The sequence below is a fragment of the Narcine bancroftii genome, chromosome 9, assembly GCF_036971445.1.
Source record: "Narcine bancroftii isolate sNarBan1 chromosome 9, sNarBan1.hap1, whole genome shotgun sequence".
Classification (NCBI taxonomy): Eukaryota; Metazoa; Chordata; class Chondrichthyes; order Torpediniformes; family Narcinidae; genus Narcine; species Narcine bancroftii.
This window is the reverse complement of record NC_091477.1, coordinates 1453985-1465315: the sequence shown is the minus strand read 5'-3', so window position 1 is coordinate 1465315 and position 11331 is coordinate 1453985. Positions and strand designations below refer to the sequence as shown.

The window sequence follows — 11331 nt, the reverse complement described above, 5'->3', positions numbered from 1 at the left end:
ACTCTAACAACAAAGTTCAGTTTTTTTAAAACCAAGGATCCTGCCTAATAGAACCTGTAAACATCACCATGCATGTGTACAAGCCTGTGAATGAAAGGAAGACAATGCCAGGTTCCAGACATCTTTGTAAAATCATGCTTATATCTTTATGGAAAAAATGAAATGCAATGTCGGGAAGTGTACGGTCAAGCACTTTGATAGAAGGAATAAAAAGGCAAAGTATTACATGGATGGGGAGAAAATTCAAAGTTTGGAGGCACAAAGGGACTTGGGAGTCCTTGTACAGGATCCCCGAAAGGTTAACCTCCAGGTTGAGTTGGTGGTGAAGAAGGTTAATGCAGTGTTGACGTCATATCGAGAGGAATAGGATACAAGAGCAGGATGGGCTGTTGAGGCTTTATAAGACACAGTGAGCCCTCAGCTGGAGGACAGGGCACAGTTTTGGTCTCCTATTTAAAAAAGGATATGGAGGGGGTTCAGAGAAGATTCACAATTCCTGAAATGAAGGGATTAGTATGTGAGGAAATTTGATGGCTCTTGGACTGGACAACTTGGGAGTTCAGAACAATGAGGGGGGTCCTCGAAGAATTTCAAATATTGAAATGCCTGGACGGAGTAGATATGGTAAAGTTGTTTCCCATGGTAGGAAAGTCTAGGATCAGGGGGCAACAGGATTGAAGAGCGCCCATTTAAAACAGAGATGCGGAAGAATTTTTTTAGCCAGAGTGATAAACCTCTGGAATTTGCTACCATGGGCAGCTGGAGAGGCCAGATCATTCACAGAGATTGATAGGAATCTGAATAATCAGGGTATCAAAGGTTATGGGGAGAAGGCAGGAGAGCAGGGCTGCGTGGGAGAATGGATCAGCTCATAATGGAATAGCGAGGCAGACTCGATGGGCTGAATGACCTACCTCTGTACCTATATCTTATGGCCTTATGGAAACCACTTCCTCACACTTTCCAAATTTGTGGACATGGGTCAGTATAGTGGTCATTTCAAACAGCTGGATAACTTGCCACTGTGACAGCACATTCCTTTAATGAACCCAGAGTAGTATGTTTATATCAAAGTGCAAAGAGGCATTGGACAATAAACCACAGCTGGTCTGTCATGAACAGAAGATCAAGGGCCAAGGTTATGTCCCTCCTGACAATGATGCCTGACCACATACAATCCACGGCAGCACACAGAGCTGCAGCTTCTGACAATAACCTGTCCAACACTGAGATCAGAATCTGGAGCCAGACACCACTGCAGCTATTGCTCACAGCAAGGACAGATTGCCACATCTCCACTGGACTGCCTGAACACAATGCTGGTCCCTGAGCAACCTAAGGCCACATGAAAGAGAAATGGTCTTGGGAATGAAATGGCTCGATTTAATCAGATTAACAAAGAGTACGGCACAGAAAGCTGCTGGAATAGTTCTGCCCAAGAAATACAATTTCTGAATATATTTACACATCGCAAGTAGACATTTGCTTCGATAATTCTCAGAGGTGCACAACAGGTGAGTAGAATGAAGTCCACCTTCATGATGTCATGTCCAAGTATGGTGGGTGCAGTGAACTGACAAGATGGGGGAGGTTCCAAACTGCTCTTTCATCGAATTACAACCTTGAGCATGGAGAGTCTGAAAACACCCCCATTTCTGCCACTGTCCCCTTCTCCCCACCCCAAGTTTGGTCACTCACCTACATTGGATATCTGAAACATTACACAGGCTGAAAGCTGAGTAATCCTGCCAGGAGTAGAGAAAAAACAAGACGGAGAGAAAGGGCAAGGGGAGAGAGAGGCAATGAGGGAGAAAACAAGGGGGAAGAGAGAGAACGTCAGTGAGAAAGAGGGAGAGAAAATGAGGGAGAATGAAGCAAGAGTGAGAAAATGGAGAGAGAGAATGAGACAGGTGACAGAGAAAATGGAAGAGGGAAGAGAGAAAATTAGGGGAAAGAGAGAACGCTTGAGGGGCACAATGATCTCCTGTGCTTCCCATTTTCTTGTGGAGTGTGAGGCTTTGTCAGGCTGCCTCCACATGAGTGTGTTTGCCTACATACATCTTTGTTGGTCTTGATTCATGTACCTGCTTATGTAGATCTGCTACACACCAGTGGTGCTTGACCTTTGTCAGTGTGCATGGGTGAGTGTGTGATCCGTGTGTATGCCTACACATGTGCGCATACACACGCACACAGATGCGGGAGGATAAGGGATGTGCATGTGGGTTGTATATCTTCACCAGTCACTGGGAAACCATCTCTAACATCTGCTGGTAGACTTCTAATGCATCTAAATAAGTTACATTTGATCAAAGGCACTGCTCACGAGAAGCCCCCAGACACCTCCTTTCCTCACCATTGTGTTAATCCCTCACTGATCCATAATTCATCACAAGGGTTACAAATGAGCAACTGCTCTGGCCACAGTGATCACTTGCAGGGAGAGTTTGGCCCTCTCTGACCCAAGTCTGCCTAATTTGATCTTATTGAATTAATTTTTTTCTGTTGACTTCAATCAAGGAATTGCTGATAAGTTAATACTGACTCCCTACCCACCTCCATAATACTGATCTGGACTTTCCTTCAGGGTTTGTGGAGTCTGAAGCATCACTCCTGTTCCAGAGCTAAATGAATCTGGAGTAAGTTAACACCCATCCCCATGACCCTGTGCAGACCTTCCCGATGGGACGGCCCAGCCCAGCCACACTGGTTGTATCAGCAGGCAACATTCAGTTAAAACAGGGGGAAAATCACATAAATATATATAAAATGGTTCTCTTTCATTGCATTCAATGCTTACAGATTGAATACTGTCTTGAAGAGTAGGAACCAAGATTTCTAGTGTCTTTGAAGATGCATTTCAAGATTCTCGCTCCCAGTCAGATGGAGTTGTGGGGCCTCTGTGCACACTGGCCAAGATCAGATCCACATGGGGTAGAGGACAATTCCAAGTGTATCTTTGGCTTGACCAGGACCAGGGTCCAACTCACTGGCCTTGTGGGAATTGACGAGGATTTCAGCAAGGAACCCCACAAGGATAGATACTTTCCCGGGGCACGGGATGACCATGTTGACAGTAAGCTCCCGTGCACGTCAGCGCTGGACAAAGGCACGTGGTCAGTCACTGGATGGAGCAAGCTCTTGCTCGCTAGATGAGCTGATCTGTCGCTCCACTGCCCTTTGACCTTTGCTCTCTGTGATCTTTGGCCCCAGGTCCACCCGCTTCTCGAAGAACTGGACCAGGGCGGGCTCCGTCAGCACAGAGGCCAGGATTTGCTCGAAGGAGATGGACCAGTCAGCCTCCACGCTGCTGTGGGGCCTTTGGTTCCCAGCCACCTGCTCACAGCTGACCAGGACGGTGTCATCAGAGAGATCCTCACAGGGCAGGGAACCTGAGCTCACCATGGAATAGGAGGACATCGAAGTGTCATCCTTCCCCTCCTCCTCCCACATGGCATCCTTGGCTCCGCAATCCACCAGCTCCATCTGATCCTTCAGAGCGTCACTCAGCAAGTCTGACCCCGGGTCGGGTTGGGGCCCTGCCCGTGGCTGGGTGCAGGGCTGCTCCTTACCCTGGCTGTCCCCGTCACCAGCAGCTCTCCTTGGCACCGGATGGGAAAACTGTTTGCCCACCTCTCCAATCTGCAGTAGCAGTGTAGCAACAGTCGCTATAGCATGGCAGAGCTCACCCTCAGCAGGGTCCTCGCTGAACATGTTGTACAAGGTTTTGCACAGTTCTATAAACTGCTCCTGGGGAGAGACAACACACAAGGGGGTCAGCTTCGATCAGGGTCTTTATCCTGAGTGTGGGGGTACTGGGGAGGGGAGTCACAGTGAGGGGGGGGGTTCTTTACCCAGAGAGTAGCTTCACTGCTGGTGGGGGGGGGGGGGGAGATTGAATTTAAGAGCAGGGAGGTTCTGCTGCAACTGTACAGGGGACTGGTGAGGCTGCTCTTGGAGTTTTCCATGAACCTTTGGACTCCTTACTGGAGAAGGGATAGACTGGCTTTGGAGGTGGTGCAGAGGAAGTTCACTAGGTCGATTCTATAAGTGAGGGGGTTAGCCTATGGGGAGTGAGTGAGTCACCTGGGACTCCCTGGAGTTTAGGATGAGGAAGGATCTTATGAACCATATAAAATTATAAAAATAATAGATAAGATGGGGCAAGAAGGTTGGTTCCACTGCAAGGTGAGACTAGAACTAGGGGGAGACAGCCTCGAAATTCGGCAGAGTAGATTTAAGACGGAGATGAGGAGGAACTTACCAAGGAAGCAGTAGAGTTGCCTCATTAAATGTATTTAGGACACAATTAGAGTGATTTTTGAAGACTAGGGGTATTGAGGAAGGGGCAGGTAAGTGGAGCCGAGTCCATGGTCAGATAAGCTGTGATCTCGTTGAATGGTGGAGCAGGCCTGCTCTTGTTCTGATATTCTGAGATGACTGGTTACCTGGTTCATTTTGGGTAATTCTTTAATATTTTCCTTGGGTTGCTCTCTCTCCTGTGCCCACACCCTCAGGTGGTATCTGTAATCCTGCGAACTACTCTTCTCATCTGCACAGAGACAAGATTGTTTCATAGAACAACAGACTTTGACTGTCAGCATCAACGATGAACTCTCCCTCACGTTGCTTCCCTTCATTATCTAGAAACATGCAGAGGACTTTGGATTTCAGGATAAGGAGTACACCACGTTCTGCTGGAGGAACTCAGCAGGAAGGGCAGCATCTGTGGGGGAGAGAGAACGGTCAATGTTTCAGGTCAAGACGATTCACTTTCTCCTGCGGATGCTGCTCGGCCTGCAGGTCAATGGTTGTGCAGGTTGTGTTTTGCCAGTCCATTATCTCCCAGACCAGATGGCTCCATCACAGAATTGGTTCTCTCCCGAACCCATCCCTAAATGGCCAAACTCCAGGGAATAAAATCCTAACCTTTCCCTGTCACTCAGTTCCACAAGTCCATGCAATATCCTTGTAAATCTTCTTTTTACTCTTTCAATCTTATTCAGTGTAATATCATTCATAATATCACGAGGGATGTAGTTACAGTAAATTGTGGCCTTTTTACTCCAGGATAGGGAAACAAAAATGTAAGAACCTAGAGGAATTCTTTAGTCAGCTCAGGCTGCAAGAGATTACACAGAGGACTTCATTGGCTGTGAAGCATTTTGGGACATCCAAGTTAGTGAGAAGCCCTCTGCAAATGTACCTCAAGATGGATATAATATTGTGTTCAGTTCTGGTCACCTCATTACAGGAAGGATGTGGAAGCTTCACAGATGGTGCAGAGATTTACCAGGATGTTGCCTAGATTGGAGAATGTGTCTTATGAGGTACGGTTAACAGAGCAAGGAGTTTTTTCTTTGGAGTGAAGAAGGATGAGAAGAGACTTAATAGAGGTTGACAAGATTCTGAGAGGCATAAGCAGGATGGACATCCAGCACCTTTTTTCCTGAGGCAACAGTAGCAAACACCAGAGAGCATCTATATGAAGAGAGGAAATTTTTCGGGGGCCTGCCTACATTTTGCTTATACCTTGATGAAGGGCTCAGCCTAAAGTGTTGGTTCTGTATCTTTATCTTTGCTATACAAAGGACACTGTTTGACCTGCTGAGTTTCTCCACCGTTGTGTTTTTACTTTAACCACGATGTCTGCACACTTTTGTGTTTTACTTTGATGAGCTTGTTGAGTATGTTTAGATAGGTCAGCACAACATCACGGGCTGAAGGGCCTGTACTGTGCTGTAACATCCTATATTGTACTGAGGCCCAGAGAAACAGAAACCTCCTCCTGCTTCAGATGGTCAAGGAGTTTGGCCAGTCACAATGAAGACGAGAGAGATTTTCTTTCTGAAGCAATTCAACAATTGCAAAGGTTCCACAAATGTCCTGAGATGTCAGATAAACCCACCATACCTTTCATGGGCCTCCCACTTCGTGATCCCTCCTCCATTTGTGCAATGACATCAGTCCCATCTGCAAGAAATCAGGGCCAGCATTCAGAAAAGATGTTCAAAATACCCCAATCACATGACTCACAAGGGAGGACGTCATCAGGAGCGACTCACCTCCTCATACCCATCAGTCATACAACATGGAAACAGGCCATCTAAATGCGTTTTAAACATAAGACTTGTCCCTGCCTCTGGCAACTCGTTCTACCCACCACCTTCTGTGTGAAAGGTGCCTCTCAAATCCCTTTAAAACATTCCCCTCTCACCTTAAACCTCTGCCTGCTAGTTTACAACTCCCCTATCAAGGGAAAAAGACTGCAACCATCCACCTTATCAATGGCCCTCATGATCAATGGCCCTCCATGACCCCTCCTCAGCCTCTTGCACTCCAGAGAGAAGTCTCAGCCTATCTGTATATTTCAAGCCCCCCCCAGTCACAGTGACATGCCCTCCTGCCTGGATGAGTGGAGACTATCCACAATGGCACAGCCTGCTGCCCGCCCATCTCCCTGAGCCTTCACTTCACCATCATAGCTGCAAACTTACAAACCTCACTGTAGATCCTCCAGGTTCCTTCTATCCCTCGACCATGGGATAGGACGAGCCAGGGAACATTGCACCTGCAGCCACCCTCCAAGTCACACTTCTACCCCATTTGGAAAAATCTTGCTGGGACTGACATACCTTCCTGGTGAGGAGACTGGGGTCCGTCCCAGCAGGGAGATTGGGGGGTCATCCTGGTGGGGAGACCGGAGCTCTGTTTCCCTTGGACAATTAGGTTGAGGGAAAGTTTTGATGGGACATTCTACAATCTCAGTCCTTTGAATGGATTGGGAGAATTTGTCTCCAGGATTACAGTTCCAGAGTAAAATAAAGAGACAAGATGGCTAAACACAAAAAAAAAATCACACAGCAGTTCATTTTGCTTAGGCTTCCTAAATGGTACTGTCATTAAAGTTTGTCGCCTTGAGGTACGCAAGGCCAAGAAGAAGAGTAGGGATGGATGGATTGCTTTACTAATGATACGGCCACATTTCCCAGCATCGTTTTTACTTCCATCTCTTTTACGTTCGAATGTCCACCATCCCCAATAGTGATTGACCAGTGATCTGTGGGCTCACAGCTAAATCCTGCTTTCCCACCCTGACTGGCCACTCTACAGTACGAGAGTGAGACTGTTCACTGCCTACAACGGGTTAGCAAGTCACAAGATGACAAGCTGCCTTCAAAGCTCTAAAATGAATGAAAATTCTCAAACCTTTCACTCCCCATCACCCTGGTCATAATACTCACTGCTACCTTCAGAAGGTACTGATGTCCAGCACCTCGAGGTTGAAGAACTCTTTCTTTCCAATGGCTACCAGGCTTTTGAACCTCTCTATACCCTTCTAAATCTAACCAGAAACTATTCTAAAACCACCAATGTTGTAAACTCAGTCAGTGGTATCATGTGCATCAGTCTTCACTCCATTAAGGACATCTACAAGAGTGGTGACTCAAGAAAGCAATCTCTATCCTCAAGGACCCTCACCACTGCTACCATCGGGAAGGGGGTACAGGAGCCTTAAGACACACTCGATGTTACAAAAACAGCTTCATCCCCTCCGCCATCAGATTCCAGAATGAACAACGAACCACACCCACTACTTCACTTTCTCTTCTTTGCACAATTATTATTTTTTTTTAAATCTTGTATTTGTGAAATTGTAATTTATAGTAATTTTGCACCTTGTTCTGCACAATACTTCTGCTGCCAAAACACATTTTGTGACATGTTCATGACAATAAACCTGATTCTAAAGCTGTCACACCATTGAATTCACACAATATGCAACTGTGAATCTATCCCCTCGTATTTTTTTCTCCAGTGGTTTTGCTAATGTCATGTTCAGTTACTTTACGGACTCGATGTGGCTGCAGCAAGGAAGAATTTTGGTGCAACTGTGCTCTGTACTTAAGTATATGACAATAAATTCTCAGCGCCCAGCAGCAGATTCAGCTGCATCCACCCACATCTCCACTGAAAGTCCAGGGAGGAGGAAAGACAGGGGAGATAGAAGATTCTGCCAGTCACAAACCTGAAGCACCACAGATGAAGAGAAAGTCGACGTCTGACAAGAGATGCGTGGCTAGATTGTGGAAAGAGGAGAAGAAGGTGAAATTGAGACAGCAGAGACACGCTGGGCAGATCAGGAGAGGTAGCGCTGACTAATGAGTGCCGTCTGGTCTCCAGATCTCACACTGACCCTGGCTGTTCAGTGTGTTGAACTCAGTTCCCTGTCCAGAGCCTGTACACAGAGAAGGAAACTCGCAGGATCCCATGGTTGATAAAGTGCTGCCAACGTCTGTGATCCAACAGGTTAAACCTTCCCATATACTTTTGCCAGAAGAGGATTCCTGGGGGAAGGTTTGTCTCGGGAAGAAGAGGGACCTGGACTCAGACACTCTTCAATACAGAGTGAATAAAAGACAATAATCCAACCACAAAGGAAAACTCATGGGGATGCAGGCAAAGGACAGAGGAATGGGATTCAAACACAAGAAACAGGAGCAGGAGTCAGTCACCTGCCCTATCACGCTTGCTCTGCTATTCAATAACATCACAGCTAATCTGACCAAGAACACAGCTCTACTTACCTGTCCCTGTCTGTTCCCCAAAACTCTTAATTCCCCAACTATACAAAACCTAATTCTAGTGAACAAAGATTTAATGAGGTTGTTTGAAGAGGGCGCACAAAATCACTGAGGACCCCTTCCACCTTGCACACAGCATCTTTCAGCTGCTCCCATCAGGGAAGAGATCCAGGAGGATCAGAGCCAGCACCACCAGGCTGAGGAACAACTTCTTCCCACGGGGAGTGAGAACACTGAACGACCAAAGGAACTGTTCACACTGACTATACCAGACTCTCATATTCACAAAGCAACATTTATTAATCTATTTATATATATGAATACTTGTCCTGCATTTGTATTGTCTGTACGTGCATTATGTCTGGGTGTGTGTCTGCGTGTTTTGCACCGAGGACTGGAGAACACTGTTTCGTCGGGTTGTACTTGTACAATCACTTGACAATAAACTTGACTTGAATCTACTGATTCCTTAACAGTAGTAGTCTTTAAAAGAGCTGGCACAGCCACAGTGGTCGAATGGCCTCCATCTGCCCAGAAACATGGCTCTATTTCAATCTCCAAGGTTAAGCTCTGTTCTCTGTCCTGCAGAGACAAGGCTCTCTTGACATCCCTCCCACCCCAACACAGCTTTCTTCCAGATCCCTGGGATCAAGACCCCTCCAGTAGCCTGTGGGCAGAGGTCCAGGGAGACGCTGTCGAGATGGCAACGAGGGAGTGCTGCATTGTCCGAGGCACTTTCTCACAGTTGTGAAAACCCAACTGGTGCACTTGATAAAAACTGCTGCTCTCCTGATAAAAAGTGAAGTTGTTTGTCACTCTTGCATTTGGTTCTGGTTGCCTCATCACAGGAAGGATATAGAAGCTTTGGAGAGATTTAGCAGGATGTTGCCTGGATTGGTAAACGTCTTTATGAAGCAAAGTTGACAGAGATGAGGTTTTTCCTCTTTGGAGCACCGAAGGATGAGAGGTGACTTAATAGAGGTGCATAAGATTCTGAGAGGCTTAGAGTGGACAGCCAGCACCTTTTTCCCAGGGTGACAATAACTAATCCCAGAGGACATCTGTATAAAGTGAGTAGAGGGAAGTACCGTGTGGTGGTCACTCTGGGATTACACAAAGTACAAGGTTTGTATTGAGATTACACACATACCATGCGAGGGTTCGTATTGAGATTACACATGTACCTTCCAAGGGTTCGTGTTGAGATTACACATGTACCTTGCAAGGGTATGTGCTGAGATTACACATGTACCATGTGAGGGGTCACTCTGGAGTTACACACATACTGTACAAACGGTCACTCTAGGATTACGCACATACCACGCAGGGGTTCATGTTGAGATTACATACGTACCATGCGAGCGTTCGTGTTGAAATTACACACATACTGTGTGAAGGGTCACACTGGAATTACACACATACCGTGCAAAGGTTCGTGTTGAGATTACACATGTACCGTGTGAGAGTTTGTGTTGAGATTACAAATGTACTGTGTGAGGGGTCACTCTGTGATTATACACAGAACGTGTGAAGGTTCTGTTGAGATTACACATGAACCAAGTGAGGGGTCTCTGCAATTACACACGTACCACGCAGGGGTTCATGTTGAGATTACACACTTACCATGCGAGGGGACATTGTGATTATACACGTACCATGCAAGGGGTCATTGCGATAACACATGTACCGAGCGAGGGTTCACTTTGTGATTATACACATACCGTGTGTGGTGGTCACTCTGGGATTACACAGGTACTGAGCAGGGATTTGTGTTGCGATTACACACGTACCATGCAGGGGGTCCCTCTGGGATTACACACATACTGTGTGGTGGTCCCTCTGGGATGACATACGTCCGTGCAGGGGGTCCTTCTGGGATGACACACGTACCGTGCTGGGGCTCCCTCTGGGATGACACAGGAACCGTGCTGGGGCTCCCTCTGGGATGACACACGTACCGTGCAGGGGGTCCCTCTGGGATGACACAGGTACCGTGCAGGGGGTCCCTCTGGGATCACACAGGTACCGTGCAGGGGGTCCCTCTGGGATGACACACGTACCGTGCAGGGGGTCCCTCTGGGATGACACACGTACCGTGCAGGGGGTCCCTCTGGAATGACACACGTACCGTGCAGGGGGTCCCTCTGGGATGACACACGTACCGTGCAGGGGGTCCCTCTGGGATGACACACCTACCGTGCAGGGGGTCCCTCTGGGATGACACACCTACCGTGCAGGGGGTCCCTCTGGGATGACACACGTACCGTGCAGGGGGTCCCTCTGGGATGACACACGTACCGTACAGGGGGTCCCTCTGGGATCACACACGTACCGTGCAGGGGGTCCCTCTGGGATGACACACGTACCGTGCAGGGGGTCCCTCTGGGATCACACACGTACCGTGCAGGGGGTCCCTCTGGGATGACACACGTACCGTGCAGGGGGTCCCTCTGGGATCACACACGTACCGTGCAGGGGGTCCCTCTGGGATGACACACGTACCGTGCAGGGGGTCCCTCTGGGATGACACACGTACCGTGCAGGGGGTCCCTCTGGGATGACACACGTACCGTGCAGGGGCTCCCTCTGGGATGACACAGGTACCGTGCAGGGGGTCCCTCTGGGATGACGCACGTAACGTGCAGGGGCTCCCTCTGGGATGACACAGGTACCGTGCAGGGGGTCCCTCTGGGATGACGCACGTAACGTGCAGGTGCTCCCTCTGGGATGACACAGGTACCGTGCA

General features: G+C 48.0%; 1 protein-coding gene across 3 annotated transcripts in view; it reads right to left on the bottom strand.

Annotated features, from left to right (window-relative positions):
* Positions 1-1362: 1362 nt before the first annotated feature.
* LOC138743114 (TBC1 domain family member 9B-like) overlaps positions 1363-11331 on the bottom strand; it is a 60792-nt gene continuing 50823 nt past the window's right edge. For 2 of the 3 annotated variants that reach the window (XM_069897966.1, XM_069897968.1), the window contains 3 exons: positions 5914-5973; positions 4449-4552; positions 1363-3750 (listed from right to left, as the gene is read on the bottom strand). In XM_069897966.1, coding sequence (XP_069754067.1) covers positions 3118-3750; positions 4449-4552; positions 5914-5973 — 797 coding nt within the window. In that variant the 3' untranslated portion in view covers positions 1363-3117. Of the gene's footprint in view, positions 3751-4448; positions 4553-5913; positions 5974-8029; positions 8081-11331 lie in introns of all 3 variants that reach the window. The other variant, XM_069897965.1, reaches the window with a different exon arrangement.